Below are 20,558 nucleotides of genomic sequence, written 5' to 3' on the forward strand. Positions count from 1 at the left end.
CAACATTTAGCTGAATATTACAGATAAAAATAATTCTTGAAAAACCAACTAAATCACCCTTTTTTACTTCAAACTGAGCCATATAGAGGTACAGTATGTTGTTTTATATATATAGATATGCGTATATATATATATATATATATATATATATATATATATATATATATATATATATATATATATATATACACTCACCGGCCACTTTATTAGGTACAACTGCTCTTTAATGCAAATTTCTAATCAGCCAATCACATGGCAGCAACTCAATGCATTTAGGCATGTAGACATGGTCAAGACGATCTGCTGCAGTTCAAACCGAGCGTCAGAATGGTGAAGAAAGGTGATTTAAGTGACTTTGAACGTGGTCTACTGGACTACTCTACGTGGAAAATGCTGATCTACTGGGATTTTCATGCAGAACCATCTCTAGGCTTTACAGAGAATGGTCTGAAAAAGAGAAAATATCCAGTGAGTGGCAGTTCTCTGGGCGCAAATGCCTTGTTGATGCTAGAGGTCAGAGGAGAACGGTCAGACTGGTTCGAGCTGATAGAAAGGCAACAGTAACTCAAATAACCACTCGTTACAACCGAGGTATGCAGAAGAGCATCTCTGAACACACAACACGTCAAACCTTGAGGCGGATGGGCTACAGCAGCAGAAGACCACACCGGTACTAGTCAGGTGTACCTAATAAAGTGGCCGGTGAGGGTATATATGTATATGTCATGTATGACATGTACATATGTATATATGATGTATATATCTGTTTATATACATGTACAGTATATAGTTACATCAAACTAAGCCATATAGAGGCAGATGAAAGGTGGATGAAGTTCATTAGGTTATTTTAATGTATGAGTCTGTTCATGATTTCAGGAAATTTTTTGTTTGTGATTATTTATTTATTTTTTTTGCTTAATTTTGCTGCAGTTTTTTTTTAGACAACATATAACATATGAAATGACTTTTTTTTATGATATGATAATAAGAGCTGAATATTAATACTGTGCTAGATTTTAGCCTGAGCAACAAATATTCCCCTTCATTTAGGTGTTTAAAAACTTTAAAAAAACAAAACAAAAAAAAAAAACAAAAGTGTGGACCCAAACTAACCCCTGTGAGAATATCCGTGTTATAAGTAATATATCTTTCAGTGTTTTGTATCATTTATGTAGCTGTGCATTATTTCTGGTGAGCCTAAATGTATGTACTTTTTTGTAGGTAAATTTTCTTTCTGTGTGTAAACAGTTTAACGTCTCCATGTTTTTCACTCAGTGTCTTGTTGCTATGAGACATCCAGGCTACCTCTTTGCCGCACTGTGATTGGTTGTTATGCTGTCCCGCTCGAACCAATCAGAGTGAAGTCCGCTTCCCATCCATGTACCCCGTGTCCTGCAGTCTCTCTGCGCGCTTTTTTTTTTTTTTTTTTCCCTGTTGTTTTTTTTTTTTTTTTTACATATATATTATCAGTCGGGCCTTTCCGCCTCTTTTTCACGCTTAGAGCGTCGCAGGCGCTCCCGGTTTGGCCGGTAATCGCCATGTTAACGCAGACTCGGGGAGCAATGGCGCATCGGCACCGTGGCGAGGCACAGACTCGGAAGGATGGAGACACAAGCATGAATTAAAGACGCGCAGCTTTGAGGATCAGAATGGGTCGGAATGGCACACGTCTCCCATCGGAACGGTGCGTATATTTCCCCTCTTTCTCTAGACGTCTCGCGCGCGCGCACACAGCGGCCATGAGATGCATCGGTTCCTCCGCGTCTCCGTCTCGCGCTCATTTCCAGGGCCTCGGATACGACACTAGTTATTCTGCACGTTTCATCTCCGTACTTATTGTTGCTATTTATTGCGCGCATGTCTCTGATGGACGTGTTCTACGGTCTATATGACCAGCGATGATGATGATGATGATAATGATGATGATGGTGATGATGATGATGATGATGATGGCGGCTCACTCCTTGTGACATTTGGACAGATGCACACACATCATGTACCAACAGTTAGTTGGAAACACGGATGCTTGCTTTATTGAGCTGCTCTACACATTAGATACACACGCGCGACACGTGCACACGTGCAAATGCATAGTGCATAGGAAAGGAGGAAAATCTCAAACAGCTCTTGCATGGTTTTTATTCCCAGGCTGCACAACTGAACGTGTTTTTTTTTTTCTTTTTTTTTTCTTCTGTGTGTGTTTGTGCATGTAGATGGCTGTGGCAGAACGTGTAAAGAGCAGCATCCTTTACCAGGTAATTCTCTTCTTAATGTAATGTAAGTAATGTGTGCTTTGTTTCTTGTGTCTGCATCAGTCCTGGTCAACCTGCTGCATCAGCTCTGAGGAGCTCAGGCTAGGAACGGAGTCATCAAGTCCAGCTCACCAAACTTAATCAATAATCTCTGTAGGATGAACGAGAGGATTAATCACAGTAGTAAATCCAACATCGCATGAAATCTTTTTCGCTTCTGAAAAGCTGAAACCTGTCTGCTGACGTGGTTCGATCGAAACGAGTTAACTAATGCATTTATTTAGAAAGCTTGCCTTTAACATTAAGCAATAATAAAATATAAAAAGTGTATAGTTCCTATAATTATTTATTAATATTACCTACCCTTGCATTCTTGAATCTGGAAAAGAAAAAGAAAAATGTTTCGAAAAATGTTAAGTTGTGGATTTATTGTCAGAGAATAAAATAGGGGAAAAATAAACTAAAAAAGGATATACAGCATTGTATGTATACATAATATAAAATAAATATACAGTAGAGCTTCATTCTAGAGTGAAGATCTAATAGTGGCAAGTGAAGTAAGAAGATTATTTCTGTATCTGTCTGGTGTAAATATCCCAGAAAGGTGGATTCTGTCGTCTGCCCTGCACAGGGTAGTTTGTATTACTTCTGTAGGTCTTTGTTACAGTACAGTTAAGGCAGCTAACGCTACCAGTTAGGAAGCTCTCAGGATGTAGTTCCAGAGCAACCTGAGGATCCTGGAGCTCAGACAAGTGCCTGACTTTGCAGAGATACAATGTTGTCCATTGCTTATGACGGCTGTGGTGAAATCCTTGGTGATGTGGACACTGAGGAATTTAAAGCGGTTGACCGTGTTTGCTGCAGGTCTGTTTATGGTAAGGGAATGTAATGCTATTACCCGTTTCCTGTAGTCCACCGTCTCCTTGACAAGCTTTCACAAATTTCCAAGTCTTGCTGAACATTTTTTTGTATTTATTTTTTCTTACATGTCTCAAATAAGCCCAGAATGAAGAAGTGTTCATTTTTTATTTTTATTTTTTTAAAACCTTTTTTTAAACCTTATTAACTTCAACCACCAGCTTCACAGCTACAATTTGTATTTACGCTATGTACACTAGCGCTCTCGGATTTTATTGATAACTCAGTTCCAATTTTATTTAATTATACAAGGTATTTGAATACCTTGGGAGATTAAATCTGGAGTTTGTGTGTGTAAAAAAAAAAAATTAAAAAAAAAGAGAACAAACAATGTTATTGAGTCACAAAAATATTCGATGTCCTGATAATGCTATAACAGTAATTCATTGTCGGTGCCGTGTCAGATCAGATATGGGCATTTTTATACCTCCATCATCCGCCAGGTCACTTCACAACTTTAACCATGAAACAAGTCAGAATACAAGGTGACAGGAAGGAGAGAGAAATAATAAATAAACAAATAAATAAATAAGTGATGGTATGAATAAACAGATTGGAAGGCTATGAGTTAGCCTATGAGCTACTGTAGAATCAGTATGATACTAAAGAAGGAAAATTCAGATGGCTTTTTTTTTTTTTTGTTCTTTAAGTAAGGAAACTGGTTGGAAGCTAGTTTTCCGGTTCTGAAGCCAGAGAAGCCATGATAATCCACTCAGAATTAAATTTCAGTTTCAAATCTCATCTACTCATTCACAGCTCACTGACGAACGTACGTAAAATGCATACGTTGCTGCATCGTTGACTCGTGTGTAGTCGATCGAAAACCTACGATCTAGATACTGTGTATAGGACGAGTGTGGTTTGTTTTAGAAAGCTTGCCAGAAAGGTTCACAGGGCATCTGGTTGAGATTTCAAGTGAGCCTCATGGCACAAGTGGCACGAACAAGACTTTTTAATCCAAAGCATACAAGCAGATGTAAAACTCATAGGACAAATAAAGATCAGTATGTTTATAGCATTTGTAATAACTGCATAGGAAAAATAAACCCAACAGGATGTGTTAGAAATTATTAGATGAACAAAATATGAGGTAGAGGAGCATAAAGTCAGGACGTGTTACAGCCAGAGTTCATACATTGAATCTACATTTAGGGCTTAGTTAAGGGTTATATTAAAATAATTCTCCATCTTCGGACGCACACATAAACAACATTGTGCTACACAACAATATAAATATTTATGTCATCAGGGTTTCCATGCAAAAAAAAATAACTAACTCTAATCACCAGCACTATGCAGCATTCGCTTTGGCTTTCGTATGCGCACGCTCAAAATTTGCATAAAAGCAAGTCTGTGGAGATTATTTGTGAGGTCACTGTGTGATTGAAGAGTCCTCTTGACCTTTTTTCCCCCCTCATCCCCTTTTGTCTCTCAGACGTCCTGATTGCAAGGAGGCTCTTAAGCCACTGTTGCCACGGCAGCGGTCGTGGAGGAAGAGAAGGAACGGCTGTTGCGGTGGCGCCACGCTCTGCTGGAGGGGATGGAGTACCACAGCACGGGAACCCTGCCGCTCCTGGGCAGCCCGCGTTACTGTCCCGGTGCCAACAGTGCCAGCGGGTACCTCTGCCAGACGGGCCACTGCTGTGGGGAGACCGGCTGCTGCACCTATTACTACGAGCTGTGGTGTGAGTGCAGTTTATATTCACAGTTTTCACAGACTCAGTGTTAGATACGGCCCTGCTCTCATTCAGGGATCACAGAAACACATGCCAGGTGAAGAGCTAGACTTCCAGATGGCTAAGATCTTTGGAGAAACGTCCTCCCTCCCTCATGAAATGCGGCCTGCCTTACGTTAATTAATACGTCAGCGAATAAATACATGCCGGTGATATTTCGAGCACAGTTAATATTAAGCAGCCTACTCATATTCTGTTATTGTGTAGTCGTCTAGTGACACATTTTTAGGCTATTTTAATATCCGTAATCGACCCACTCTGTGCGAGTGCTTGCGTTTTGTACAAAGTGAAAAGGTCTTTATCGTCGTAGCTTTTATCCACTGTTCATCGTGACAGCGACACATCGTCTGGTTAAAGGAAAAATGCACCATGAATGACTTGAATATTAATCTTTCTATTTGAACAGTTTTCTATATTACCCACAATGCAGTTCGACTACCTGCCGATAGCTGTGCTTTATACGTTTGCTTTATTTCTGCCTAAAGATAGCGATGCGGCGGCACTTTGGTCCTTTAGTCCGTCCAGTATCTGTTCACTCTTCTCGAGCAGATACGTTTTTAAGCTTCAACCAAGTCATTATCCAGCAGCTAAATCTCTGTATAGCTCTGTTGCATTCTGGGACATTGAGCCTAACGTTTGTTCCAACAACTTTACAACTACATTGTTGGATTTCTTATTATTTTGATGTTGAGCATCACTGGAATTACTCTTAGTCATTGCTAGCACAGAGTTTAGGCAAATACATGATTAGCTTTGTAATTACTTTGCATTCAAATCTTCCTAGAAGTCGTAATTACGATGTCATGTGCGCTCACGTAGAAAATCCTACTCGTAAATATACGACGAAATTTTTCCAACATGAATCGACGCACCGTTAGCTTGATGAATAATATAGAAAGCAGACTATCAGCATTGCTCATGAGAGAATTTTATTTTATTTTTTTGTTGATGTTCCGAATGTCCCTTTCTAATGTTTACTTTTATGTCAGGAATGAAATTAGGGTGTGATGTTACATGGACATAAGCAATAATCCAAACGGTTGTGTGATGGTGGGGGCACGGTGGCTTAGTGGTTAGCACGTTCGCCTCACACCTCCAGGGTTGGGGGTTCGATTCCCGCCTCCGCCTTGTGTGTGTGGAGTTTGCATGTTCTCCCCGTGCCTCGGGGGTTTCCTCCGGGTACTCCGGTTTCCTCCCCCGGTCCAAAGACATGCATGGTAGGTTGATTGGCATCTCTGGAAAATTGTCCGTAGTGTGTGATTGCGTGTGTGAATGAGAGTGTGTGTGTGTGTGTGTGAGTGCCCTGCGATGGGTTGGCACTCCGTCCAGGGTGTATCCTGCCTTGATGCCCGATGACGCCTGAGATAGGCACAGGCTCCCCGTGACCAGAGGTAGTTCAGATAAGCGGTAGAAGATGAGTGAGTGGGTTGTGTGATGGAGCATAATGCACAATAAAATTTAATAAGATAAAAGACACATCCTGTCTTGTTTCAGAGAAACCAGAAAGCACAGATTCGACAATTTTAAAGAGTTAAATATCAGCAAGATGTGTAATAATACGCTACATTATTCAGTTACGCCAATGTAATTGAAACAACAATCCACCGTTCAGTGAAATAAAAAACCCCGTGTGAATTTTGTGCAAATATAATCTGTTTACTGGAAATCTACAATATCCACTGGAACTAATATTTGCTGTACGTGTGTGTGTGTGTGTGTGTGTTGCAGGGTTTTGGCTCTTATGGAGTGTATTGATCCTGTTCAGCTGCTGCTGTGCGTATCGACATCGCCAGGCTAAACAGCGAGTGCAGCAGCAGCAGAGACAGCGAGAGATCAACCTGATGGCCTACCACGGAGCCTGCAGTTACCCGTCCTCCATGCTGGACCTCAGTACACACGCCTCTCGTTCTCATCTGTCCTTGTTTTCCTTTTCATGGGCTGTCTCAAATGCTAGACGTCATCTGTACCTATGCGTCCATGCTAAATACACCGAGTCACCTGACACCTGGATATTGTTGCAGAAAGATCCAGATGAATCCTCTTTAATTGCAAATCATTTGAAACGCTAGCATTTGGGACACACCCCTTTTTGAATTGCGTCATCTCTGTGTCTCTGTGTATTTTCGTTAAGTGATGCTGTACATCTGCTTGCGTCTTGTTGTTTATCGGCAGGTTTCCTCGCATCACTCAAACTGCCATCGTATGAGGAAGTAGCAGCGCAGCCCAGCACCCCGCCCCCTCCCTATAGCTCGGTGGCTTACCCACAAGGCTCCGCCCATCCCGGTCCAAGTCACATGCTGTCCTCTCAGAGCTCTGACAACTACACCAGCTGTTCATGTGACTCCTGCTGCCCGTCTTCACCCTGTAGCTCCTCCCCTTCCTCCGCCCAGCTCACAGACGAGACTGACACTAGCCACACCTCCACGCCTTCTCACAGTGAACCAGTGCCCATTAACTCGATTTCTGGACATGCCACAGGCATGAGTCTTTCCACTCCGCCTTTTTACAGCCCCGCTTCCTCGGCTGAAGCGATGGAGGTAGACTTGCCAGACTCCGCCTCCCTCGACTGTAACGGCAACAGGACTGTTAAAACAGTCACTAATCCGACAGTTAACAACAACGTGATCAGTGACGCTGAAGAAAGTGCTAAATCGAACGAAAGCAGTGACGGGACACAGATTAGTAACTCAAATGATGAGCGCAGCATCACTACAAGCTCTAATGTACCTCAGTGCAACAACACTAACGATATTAGCAGCAAGGTTCAAATGTCCGACTTCAGTCCTTCCAGAAACGATAAAGCCACTGACTTCGACCTCTTTCATCCACCCAGCAATATGACTCAAAACACATATAATCCTCCCATCACCATCCCTCCGTCCTCCCCTCTGTCCTGTTCTCCTTTGTCTCCGTCCTCTCCTCCCCTCCCTCCTCCTTTATCCCCCATCTCTGACCCTCTAGGCGCCTTCTTGGAGCAGCAGAGCTCTCCTGTGCACTGGGCGGAGCCAGCACAGACACACCCTTCAGCCCCTCGCCCGCTGTCTCCACCCAAACCTGCAGTCTTTTCCCCCGACTTCCTGGAGCCAGAGCGGCGCGATTCGGCAGTTTGCGATCTCGACGTGGATCAGACGCACTTTCAGCAGCGACGCCTCACCGGAGACTCCGGGATCGAGGTCTGCCGCTGCCGGATCAACCACGAGGGTGAGGAGGATGAGGAGGAAGAAGATGAGGAAGAGGACGAAGATAGGGATCGTTCAGAGGACAAGCCAAGTGCCGTGACGAGCGATGACCTCCACGACAGCGCAGACTGCTCTGTCCATGCCCAGCTGTCCCCTTCTGAGCTCGGAGACACGTGCGGGTCTGGCGCCACCACGCCGGCACACCCCGATGCGGTCGTTATAGCCATGGAAACCGTTTGATGGACAGGTCGCTATGTTGAAATCTGGCAAACAAGGGCTGTGCGTCAGCGATGCTGAGAGATCCTTCGGCCATGCAAAGTGGACTGCCATTTAGTCCGAGTCTAAACTAGCTGTGCTGTTGTATTAGGACTGACATCGTAGGGTGGTGAAATGTGAGAGTCTAGCATAGCATAGAAAGGTCTCTCTCTCTCTCTCCCTCTCTCTCTCTGTCTGTCTCCCTCTCTCTGTCTGTCTCTCTGACTCTGTTGTAGGATAAATGTCCTCGGGTTCTCCAGTGCTTAAGAAAATGCCTGTTATTGTGCTGACAGAGAGACTGATTTTAGAGCCACAGATTCAGCTCTTACACCCACCCACACACACACACACACACACACACACACACACACACTCACACACTCAAACACACATTAACCTTTGTGTATGACCCTGCTTGGGACAGTGGCATGTGATGGTGGTACAACAATACCATGTCCCTCTGTGAACACTTCTGTACTCTGTAGCACATGAAAACAAACAACACTTCTCTCTCTCTCTCCCTCTCTCTATCTCGTCCTTTCTCTTGTTTCTTGGCTTGCATCGTAGCCTCTGACGCAGAATCAGAGCTCTAGTCTACTTTGTTGCAGTGTCATACACATTGATAGTCTATGAAGCTGCTTGAACCATTTGGTTTAAACACTGCTGACAGTAAAGATGCAATAACACACACACATATTTACACACACACACACACACACACACACATCTGTCCTGTGTGCCTCTGGGAAATGTAGTTCACACCAGGTCAGGCAGCCATTTTGTGCTTGATGTTAATCGGAGCTTATCAGCCGAATGTAGGTTCCTTACTGGTTCCCACAAAGCAACTCTCTCTCTCTCTCTCTCTCTCTCTCTCTCTCTCTTTCTCTCTCTCACACACAGACACACAAACACACACACTCACACTTATCCGTAACACCAGACTGCATTCTTCTTATTTTCCCAGAGTTTCTGAACACCAGCTTGGCCAAACAAATGCTGCACCTCGATCATGGAAGAAGAAGTAAAAAGAAAAACCTCAGGACATTGTTTTTTTTTTTATTTATTTAATTTATTTTTTTTTTATTAGCATTTTCTTACGTCTAAATGTGGAAACACAGAAACAGCATTGCTCATTGGCGACACAAAAGCAGCCTGAAGACTCTCCGAACTGCTGTTCAACTAAGTCAAATATCAATATTTCAAATATGGAAATACACGTACAAATAAATATATATACGTAGGTGCAGATTATATATCTATACATATATATGCTCTCTGTGAAATGATATATTTTCTAAGCATGCCATGTCATTTGGAGTGCAGCTCTAGAAGCCGGTGTAAAAAAAAAAAAAAAAAAAAAAGTAATCCGCGGCTGAGAGACGTGTGTGTCGATTCTAGTGTTACTATGGCATCAGTACAGAGTTACACTTACATTACTATGGCGTTCCCATGGTGCTGCCGTGGTGTTACTATGACAACCTTCTTTAGTCTGAGCAATAGAGTATGTTTGATGTCCATGTGAGATTGTGAAAGGTGTGAAAATGTTATTCTAAACAACTTTACCACTAAACAAGTCAACAGAAACCTCCAGTCTCGTCATTTGTGTGTGTGTGTATATGTGTGTGTGTGTGTGTATGTGTGTGTGTGTGTCTAACTCCCCATAACCAGAGTAAAACTAGTAAAAAAAATCATTTCTGCTACTTGTTACGATTTTTGAAGTGAGGGAATTAGTCTTTCTGGAAAAATCCAGAATTTGATTTGGATTACAAAAAAATGTATCGATGGAATTTACAAACTAATAAACAATTTCTGTGAAGTTATCGTTTGTGGTAAGCAGTGGATGGAGACTCAGCTGAAAATGGGTGAAGAAATGAGTTAAACTCAAAGTTTATTTATTCATAGATATGGAATTATAAAGTGTATACTGTAGAACATCACTACATATCTCTTGACGTCTCTCAGATAGATAGATAGATAGATAGATAGATAGATAGATAGATAGATAGATAGATAGATAGATAGATAGATATTGCAATAACATATCTACAGTAATATGTTCAAAGTTTCAATCGTGCTGTTTCCTACAGGATCTGATATATTTTCTTTAGAATCCAATCCATTATTTTTTTTTTCCCTGGTGTTTCTACAAATGTTCTTGGATCTTAATCATATGGTTTCTGCATTATTAGGACAGTAAAAAAATTTTTTTTCCAAGCATTAGTTTTAAAAAAAAAACAAACAAAGCAAAACCACCATAATTAACGCCTTCAGGAGTTACCTGAATATTAAACTGACTATTTAATAGGACAGCTTTTATCTTTAGGTTTGTGTTATTTTTGAGGTTTTTATTTGACAGATACTGAATTGAAATATTGTTCAGTATGTTCAGTGACGCAGATTTACTGTGACTGCGTAACGTCGTGGTTGAAGCACGACTCCCGGGCGTCCGCGCAGGTCAGGGAGGGAAGCGCCGGAAGGGACGCTGAAATGGAACCTCTGCAGAAGACAGCTGAGGAACAGGAAGAGCTCGATACGGGCCAACGATTCACCCACACACACTCTAGGCCCTGCCCCAAAGGGAAGGTAACTGGGTTGAGTTATCTTTTTACCCATGTCATCCAAAAACCTGTCTGAGATTGGGAAAAGGAGAAAAGGAGGGAATAAACATGCTCCAGATTTTACACCATAATTTTGATTTGGACATTAATGGAGTAAATTGATGAGATAGTCATATCGCTAAGATGCTAGAAAACGTGTATAATCACTTAACACTGAATGGATGAAATTCAGTATGGCAGGTTATTATGGTCTGAACATTTACTAATGTGTTTGTGGTGTAGCAGTGATTAAGCTGTGTGGAACCTGGTCTGAATTGGTCAGGTTTTTCCCAGTGTGCTGGGTCATGGTGGATTGCCCAGATGTTCACCAAGACTCTTGTACCCTTTGGAACTTCATGACCTCCTAATCTGCAAAGAATAAAAGATTTGGCTCTCAGAGGTCAGTAACATGAAGACAAGTTTACTATGGCAGAACAGTATCACAGCAAAACAGCACATTTTCTAGGCTGTAAAAATGTCTGTAGCAACTGGCATGATGGCATGAAAATCAAGAGTTCAGTAATTTGCCAAAAACAATAAATTACAATAAATTTCTAATACGAAAAAGCACATTTTAGCTGTTATTTTATATTCATCTTAATGGTTGGATATGAATCTGCATTCCTGCCTTATCTCTATCCATGCATCACTATGGAGACCAGAAGTTTTTCCTCTTTGGTGGCACTAGTGTTCTCTGCGGCATTGCCATGGTTACCTTGTGTCCTGCATAGCAACATGTGGGATAAGGATAGGACTGGCAGGGCGAATTCTCATAACCTCACACAGCACACTCTCCAGGAACGGCAGACTGGTCCTGTCACTTAAAGAAGGGAGTCGGCCCGTGCCCACGCACTCATCCAGCTCGGCGTGAAGACGCTCCTGCACCTTCGGTGGGGCATTAAGAATGCAGTGTGCTTAGGTTAAACGTTTAGACATTGTGATTATGATTTAGAATTGTGTAGGTACAGTATACGGATGAGTTTTATACTTCTGGATAGTGTAGTAAGAACGCAATAGTCCAGAGTAAAGTGGTGGATGTGGTCTCTACTCCAGCTCCAAATGCTTCAGCTGCTGTCATTAAAATGTGATCATCCGTGACACCACCATCGCCATCCAACCCGCTCAGGAGAGCGTCTAGTAGGTCACGGGGTTCCCTGGGTGTAAGGCTCAACTGCCAGGAGATATACAACTCACATTTCTAATAACAAAAACTTTAAACAAAACAGCCATAAGTAAGCAGTGATACTGTATGTAGGGTCCAAGGATCCTTTGCAAATGTAACAACTAATGGCCAAATTTACATAGAACACTAAAAAGACTGTAGATAAATATTTAGTTGAATATACAGTACTGATTCTGTTAGATGCTGCTAACATAAGAGAAATACATTTTCCCATACATTGTAGAAATCCCAACACTCCCAGTCTCAGCTTTACACTTCCCAGTTAAGCTCAACATAGAACCAGTAATCATAAGAAATCCAGTTACAGATTGGATTAACAATGGTGGATGACCTCAGCCCAAACTTTGTAGACTTGTCTTTTATGGAATCTTGTCCTAAAAATGTCTTTCAATTTTCAGGCAAACTCATGAGTTACAGCTGTCTGAATGAAGTAGGATTGCAGGAGGGAAATGTAAAATAATCTTGGAAAGAAGATTGAGATTCCTCAAATGAGTTGTCTGGGTGACAGATGCTTTACCTTGTGCTCTTCCAGTTTTGTGGTCAGTAATTTGTCTCGGATTTGAACACAATCTCTCAGCCTGGTCAGGTCACTATTGGGAAAAATCTGTGAAAATGTATATCTATTTATGTATATACCAGATACAAAGGATGTAAATGACATATGGTGTAGTGATAGTTTTAATTCCAAACCTGTAACCAAGGAAAGATATCCACCAGGCTTCCACGTGCAATGGTCTGAACAATACCGTCATTATAGTCTATGACCTGCTGGAGCTCGGGGTCATGGGGCTCGTAGGTTGACCCGAAAACCAGCCTGCACACCACGTTGGTGACGGCTCGCATAAGGATCGGACACATATCCACAGACTGCCCCCTGCAGGCCTGCAGGTCTGAGCACAGGCTATCTACAGCATCTAATACTGCAAACACAAAAACATGGCATATCTAAAAAGCTTATGTAACTGTACACAATAATTATTTTTTATCTTTTTTTTAAAAATATAAATATTATACCTTGTTTGTCATGGTGAATAAAAAAAACAAAACAAGATGCATTCTTTAAACCAGACGCATTCTTTATGAGGTAGCTAGTTAGTTTGCTTGGAACTGCTAGTATTTTAAGCTAGCTAACGTTTCAATGGATGTAATAAAATGCCTTTACCCCTTTAATCTTTGTGCAGTTCACAGGTAACTTTGTATTAATCTTGCTAGCATCTTATCAATTTTAGCTGTTTTTAAGCGCTATTAATTAAGTTACCACCTAGTTCCTACATCTAAGTACTGTTGGGTTGCTTGGAGACTCAGCCAGACACATTTAGCCGGTTGTTAGCTCAGTATGTTGACAGCTAGTTTTCCCGACACTTCTTGGTTGAAATACATATTTTTGAAATACACATAAGTTCAATCTCATTTTTAGTAATCACATATGAAAACAAATCTTTACTACAGCATTGCTGATTACTCAATTTTGATTGGCTAGAGGTTTGACTGCAAATCACAGGTTTATAATAAGGCACTTGTCATTGTTTTTGTAGTAACAATTTACAACGGTACTTGTACAATACTGTACATCTGCAATAGAACTATCTATCAATCTATCTATCTATCTTTTTTGTGAGGAAGTTCATTCATTCATTCATCTTCTACCGCTTATCCGAACTACCTTGGGTCACGGGGAGCCTGTGCCTATCTCAGGCGTCATCGGGCATCAAGGTGTGCCAACCCATCGCAGGGCACACACACACTCTCATTCACTCACGCAATCACACACACTACAGACAATTTTCCAGAGATGCCAATCAACCTACCATGCATGTCTTTGGACCGGGGGAGGAAACCGGAGTACCCGGAGGAAACCCCCGAGACACGGGGAGAACATGCAAACTCCACACACACAAGGTGGAGGCGGGAATCGAACCCCGACCCTGGAGGTGTGAGGCGAACGTGCTAACCACTAAGCCACCGTGCCCCCCTGTGAGGAAGTTATATTGGTAAAATTATCTTGTCTTTTTGGAAAGAGTCTCCAGTCTCAGTAAAAGCTAGACATAAGATTCTTCAGGATTGGATTTTGTGCTGTGTGTTTTCTCAGTAATATGTTTTTTTTTGTTGTTGTCTTTTTCACCTCAAGAGACAAAAGAGAAGCTTGTTTTTTTTTCTTGTTTGTCATGAAATTTCACGAGTGATGGTAGGAACTAACTTCAAAATATGAAAACAATTAATAAACGGATACAGTGTGTGTGTGTGTGTGTGTGTGTATGTATATGTGTGTGAGTTATACCAATGGTCTGGAGCTTGCTGGAGCCCTCCCCAAACAGTGCGAAGGAGGATTGCACTAGTCTGCGATGACTCCTCCACAGTGTGTTGTAGTCTGCAAACGCAATGTCTTTCCCTCCACGAGTCAGCAGGTCTGTGGTAACCTTGACAAATTACAGAGGACAAGGTTTCACACGATGATCGAGCAGAGTGACCGTGTGTGTGTGTTTGTGTGGTGGTTGGTGATGTTTTTATTTGTCAAAGGAAGAGGGTATGGTTTGTTTGGTGTTAAAAAATTCAGAACTAAGGTCACTGTTGTATTTTGCATAAGAAACGTATTCAAGCAAGAAAGCCAAATCAAGGCAGTGAATTTACTCAAACCAGCACACAACTGGTCAGTGTCACAGTCATCTATAGCCGGTTTATCTAAATAAATATAAATATAAAATGTATTTTGTGCACTGAATAACAGCGATATCAAAGCAGGAATAGTTTGTGCTCACCATCTTTGGCCTTCCAGCAAAGTCTTTGCCCCGGTGCAGCAGCACCTCTCTGGCCAGGGCCACCTCACTCACCACCAGTGTGTAGTGCGGCCCCATGTACAGGCTGAAGAGTGGCCCGTGTCTGCTGGCCAGCTTGGAAAAGAGAAGATGTGGAGGAAGAGGTGATCGCAGGTGCAGCAGGCTGCCTAGGACCGGCACGCTCGGCAAACACGGCAGCGCTGTCGCACCCCTGAAGGACCGGCGCCGTCCCAGAATGCATTTCAACCCAAAGAGAAGCAATACAGAAACCATGCAGTAGAAGATCAAAGTCTCTGGGAAGCTGATTAGAGCCATATCCTTGATAAGAGTCTGTGTGTGTGTATGGATAGCAGTACAGTTGTGATGTGTGTGAAATGTGTATGATAAGATGGAAATGAAGAAACCAAGGCTCCAGCTCAGCTCGGTTATAGTGCAGAAAGAGGAGGGACATTCACACAGCCTTCATTAGGGGTTAAAGGTCATGGAGAACCCGAGGGTCATGAAACTGATAAGAAACCTGATTAAGTGGTCATCCTCTGCATCTCTCTTTATGTGTTTATAAAAATACACAAACTAATCAGTGTATATTCAATACATACATAGACAGAGTCTCAAAGACAAGGAAAAATTCTCAAAGCAAAAAAAAAAAAAAATATGGATTTATATTTAAAATCTTCTACAATGAATCTTTTCACTCTAGAGCTTTCTTTTTTCCTTAATATATGTAATACCACAAAATATATATGTAACACCACAAAAGAAAGAGTATTTATTGATAACTTACGGCAAAATCCGTAACAGTATTTTTTTTTTTTTTAGAACTTAAACTTAAATATATACATATTTGTTAATTAAACTCTTCACTCTGATTTTAGATATTTTCCCTGTCAACATTTAAATCTGATTCTGGATCTGAGCCACATTATATCTAAATAGATATATTGAGTACATCTGCTTTATATCAGTCATACCACTGTGAGTCCTGAAAGACTTTATGCATATTATAAATGATAAAATATCCTTGTAAAATACTGTATATGTTCGAGGTCTTTTTTTTTTTTTTTTTAGAATGTATGTGGGACCGTATGTTATTCCTCTACATCTAAACCAGTTCATATTGGAAGATAATACAGCATAGGTTATATTTAACAAATCCATTCTGCTTAATGAGTTTCACCTTTTTAAAATTTCTATTTTTTTTTGGTCACCTGTTCCTCCATCTGCTTTTAATGACAAGCTCTTCAGTCTCTGGTTTGTAAGCAGTGTGGACTTTTGACGCACATGCTCATGACTATCAATGCATTTGTGCCAGACTTGCTTTCTTAGTCAAGGCCATGTAAATTAGCCAAGGACTCACACACACACACACACACACACACACACCGCTACATGCACACATACACTGCGGACAGAGAGAGAAACAGGTCTGTAAGACGAATGTTTCAGCTCTAAATATAACCCAGTGTGTCAGAGATACTCAGATGTTCACATGGAGGAGGACAGACATACAGTGTCTCTATGTGCGCTCATATTCTTCTAGCAGCATGAGGCTGAGCTATGATCATCTTTCTGCTGCTCAAAACTCTAATCTTGTCCATTAATGACTAATTTCAGATATAAAATTAAAGTCGGACCAGCATTAATCCATACACGCACCTTCATCTGGTCCACACAGAGTGAACAATCATCTTCAAATATGGCTGACAGAACAAGATTATGTTACGTTACAGAATGAAATGCTCTAAAATTGTTAACTAGAAGTAATGTTACCATTAACATTATTACTTAGCAGCCCAAAATGATGTTAACTATATATAATTATGTGAGGTCTAATTTTATAATTTACTTGTTGGGCCAGGAAGTGGAATTGATAACGAATAACTCTACAGTACATGCTGGATCATGAAGTTGGACCTGAAAGGGAACAGGCACAGTGTTTACATCAGGAGTCATTTTCTGGAATTTTCCACTGCATTCGTCAAGCTACAGAGCAGCAAAGCAGAAAAAGTCTGAAACAAAGAAATCAAGTGCAGGCATTGACGGTTTTTGTGCTTATATCAGCAATTTAAAGTTTAAAAAAATCTATTTCTGTATTAGATGTTTTGCAGGAACATTTTTGTAATTTTGTTTGTTAGCCTGCTGAAGGAGGAAAATGTGAGCTAATGTTAATAAAGGGGGAAATATGCCCTGAGTTGACTTAAAGCAGATTTGTATTTTTGGTATAAAAGTTTAAATTCTTGCAGAAATATATTCACATTTAATGTTAAGGTACATACATTTTGGATTGCTACATAGTCTTATAATAAGCAAGCATGTAATATAATAACATGCTTGGTCAAATTCCATAACCTAATTTTGGTGGGTTGAAACAACCTGGATTAGATCGTACTGAATCCAAAGCTGAATTTCTAAATTAACCCAAAACTGAGTACAATTTAACCCAAGCTTCCTATTTAGCATCAATAAGTCACATAGAGAGTGTTTCAGTATTTTTAGAGTGGTGTAAATTTGTGTGGACTATTTATTCAGCAGAATTACATTTAAAGCATTTTGCAGACACCTGCCAAATTATCCAGAGCAACTAACATAACAACTAAGGGATGAGGGCCTTGCTCAAGGGCCCAGCAGTGGCAGCTTGGTGGACCTGGGGCTTGAACGCACAACCATCCAATCTGTAGTCCAACACCTCAACCACAAGGTTACCACATCCCCAGTTTTGTCACCTATTTTCCATATTAATTCATCTGAAAGACAACAATTGTCTAATTATTGTCGTGTTCCTCCTTACATTGTTTAGAATGACTAATACATGCACAACGTGTCTATTTTTTGGGGAAAGACAACACGTCTGCTGTCTGCTAATCTCTGCTAGCTGCCTATTGCAGAGGCGAGCTCATTGCACAAACTGCCATTTCAGCCTCTGGGTGAATAGGCAGGCAGACGCGCTCTGTGGGCGGGACTATTTTAGGAAGGGAGGTGCGGAAAAGCCGCCTCTTGCTGACAGCTCGAGCTGTGTGTAAACGGGAGCGGGTGGCCCCGGTATTCTCCCACGCGCGGGGACGCACACCAGAGAAATATCCTAAACAAAAAGGTCTGAAAACTCTCTGAATCACAGACTTCTCTGTTTCTGTTGGTGCACAGTACCATTTATGGTCTACATATCCGGAAAAAATAAATATATATTTATAACAGTTTAAAAACCACAGTCTAATTAAATATTATTATTATTATTATTATTATTATTATTATTATTATTATTATTATTGTTTGTTTGCCCCCCACCCCCACCCCACAGTATTTAAATGTCAGCCTTTATCGTTGTTTTTGTTTAGTAGGCTACAGTGTTTATAATTATAGTAATAATATTATATTATATAATACTAATGGCACACAATAATAATGTCAACTTAAATTAAAATAATGTCTAACTTTACACTTACACTAACTACTGAGTGTGTTTATTTATCTGCATTTTAACACAGTGTATCAGATTTTGGTTAATAAATAATTCATATCATAATAATATGATGGTCTGTATTTACCAAATGAGCCTAATATTCAATTAGTTAATTTAGACCCATATCTGGGTTTTTTTCTTCCCAAAGTATTCACAGATACATTTTTAGATTACAGAGTTACAAATGATCAGTGCACCGGTGCATATGTGCGTATATTGTATATCTTATAAACCATTAAAGATATATAGAAATCTGCATGAGTTTCTTCCAGGTTTTATGGCTTTCTTGCAGCCTTCCAAAGACATTAGATGGCTTGGGTTTGAGAAATTGTAGCATATGTGTGTTAATTTGTGTGTGCATGGTGCTATGCGATGGACTGGTAGGTGTATTCCAACCTTGCAACCCAGTGTTCCCAGGATAGGATCTGTATTCATGATAACTCTGACTGGGCTAAAACAGATACTGAAAGCAAGTGAGTGAATTGGAACATAATAACCCTTTAATGTAAAGCTTCAAAAGTATGTTACATACAACAATATATTATTATTATTATTATTATTATTATTATTATTATTATTATTATTATTATTATTATCAATTATAATAAGTGCCTTATTGTTTGCACATGTCCAGAATCAGTGTCCATGATTAGCTTTTCAGTGAAAACGCAGCTCAATGTCCAAAAGTGATGTGTATATATGTATACACTGTAGATATTCCAGTTTAACAAAAACAGTTTATAATCATCATTATTATTAATATTCATATATCATTGATGGACAGATATTGATGGACTAGACATACAATTTCTTTTAAAGAAACGCTGTGAAGTTTACGTCTTTTGGACGTGAAACTGTGACATGTCTGAATTTACAGCATTCACACGGCTGGAGAAGAGCTTTGCAACGCATTTCATGCAGACTGCCATGAATTCGGATGGTGTAGTAAGCTGTTATACTGTTATACCGACATCTGCTCGATCCCACAGTGTAAAATCGTGGGTTACATAACACACATTAAAACGGCGCCATGCTACACTAATCTGATTTCATGCACACAGGTGCAGGATGCATAGCTGCAGTACAGATTTCACCACCTGCTAAACATAAGCTTTTCAGGTAATGTGCTGATCAGCAGGAATGTGGTCTGTCAAGCGGATCAGTCAAAATTTGGGATAAATTTGACATGAAACTTAGAGGGTGGTTCGGGGCGAATGATGAGCGCGCAGATGTCGTATGCTGCAGCCGCAGTGTGGTCGCTGTTCGTGGTACTGAAAGCTGCACACAGCTCAATCTTATGCTGTGGATCTCGAAGCAGCCTGTTGTCTTTTGCACTGGTGTTGCTTTATAAGAATAAACAAAAAAACAGACTGTTTTTAGTTCAGCGAGAAAGGAAAAACAATCACGCCCTGTAACGCAAAAAACAGAACACAAACAGGAGCCATTAAACCATCCATGCGGACATAAATCAGTAGACTGTTAAATCTATAGTGCTGGCAGGATTTGCATTAAATTGTGTCAATGTGTTTATAAAATCACTCTAGACGCACAGTGAGCAACAGAGAGCACAGCGTAATGGCGGGTTGACATTAGAGGCTTGGTTGTTTCATTAGACGATATTGTACATATATATAGATATTTAATATTACCGTTTAATAGTAATATATTAACAAACAGCTCAGTCTCCTGTTCGGTCTGTTTTACCGCATCGGTCTTCAGGACAATCGCCTCTGCGTCACATTCCCCCGTGCCCATTTTCGGAGGGGGAAACCCCGTCACATCCTCTGCCCATGTATGGGCAGCATCGGACCGAAGTCGGTACACGGCGGGGAATCCTCGCGACGACGTAGATGAGCGAGAGGCGGAGTCCCGGTTAAGCCGACCGGTATAAAAGAGGGACGAGGAATTCCGGTAAACGTAGCGACGGTGAAGAGCAACCAAGACCACCGAACTATCTGCCTAACGGGAACGCACAGGGAATCCCGAAATCTAAACTAGAGATTGATTACTTCGCACTCACACGCCGGCGGAACTGATCCGTTACTTGTGGATTTGCACATCACTTTTGATTTTCGCGACGGTATTCACAACTAAGGAAACATTATGATCAGTACAGTGGACTTCAGCGCTTTGGACTTTCTCTGCGCAGCGACGGAAAACGGCGCTCAAACCGAGCGAGATGCCGGTAAGTCCATGGTTTTCAT

General features: G+C 41.0%; 3 protein-coding genes across 3 annotated transcripts in view; 2 read left to right on the top strand and 1 right to left on the bottom strand.

Annotated features, from left to right (window-relative positions):
* The first annotated feature begins 1,476 nt into the window (after positions 1 to 1,476).
* Positions 1,477 to 10,005, top strand: si:ch73-290k24.6 (mucin-2). The gene is made up of 5 exons (XM_060894123.1): positions 1,477 to 1,687; positions 2,217 to 2,258; positions 4,609 to 4,858; positions 6,638 to 6,799; positions 7,082 to 10,005. The coding sequence occupies exons 3-5, from the start codon at positions 4,714 to 4,716 to the stop codon at positions 8,326 to 8,328; spliced, it is 1,554 nt and encodes a 517-aa protein (XP_060750106.1). The 5' UTR covers positions 1,477 to 1,687; positions 2,217 to 2,258; positions 4,609 to 4,713; the 3' UTR covers positions 8,329 to 10,005.
* A 723-nt stretch (positions 10,006 to 10,728) lies between these two features.
* LOC132862061 (steroid 17-alpha-hydroxylase/17,20 lyase) lies at positions 10,729 to 15,212 on the bottom strand. The gene is made up of 8 exons (XM_060893900.1): positions 14,880 to 15,212; positions 14,402 to 14,540; positions 12,814 to 13,043; positions 12,641 to 12,727; positions 11,929 to 12,111; positions 11,656 to 11,825; positions 11,206 to 11,309; positions 10,729 to 10,973 (listed from the first exon to the last, which is right to left on the bottom strand). The coding sequence occupies exons 1-8, from the start codon at positions 15,210 to 15,212 to the stop codon at positions 10,729 to 10,731; spliced, it is 1,491 nt and encodes a 496-aa protein (XP_060749883.1).
* Positions 15,213 to 20,291: 5,079 nt separating this feature from the next.
* egr4 (early growth response 4) overlaps positions 20,292 to 20,558 on the top strand; it is a 2,410-nt gene continuing 2,143 nt past the window's right edge. Inside the window, exon 1 of the mRNA XM_060894946.1 lies at positions 20,292 to 20,539. Coding sequence (XP_060750929.1) covers positions 20,458 to 20,539 — 82 coding nt within the window. The 5' untranslated portion in view covers positions 20,292 to 20,457. The remainder of the gene's footprint in view (positions 20,540 to 20,558) is intronic.

Source organism: Tachysurus vachellii, chromosome 19, assembly GCF_030014155.1.
Source record: "Tachysurus vachellii isolate PV-2020 chromosome 19, HZAU_Pvac_v1, whole genome shotgun sequence".
NCBI classification, from domain to species: Eukaryota; Metazoa; Chordata; class Actinopteri; order Siluriformes; family Bagridae; genus Tachysurus; species Tachysurus vachellii.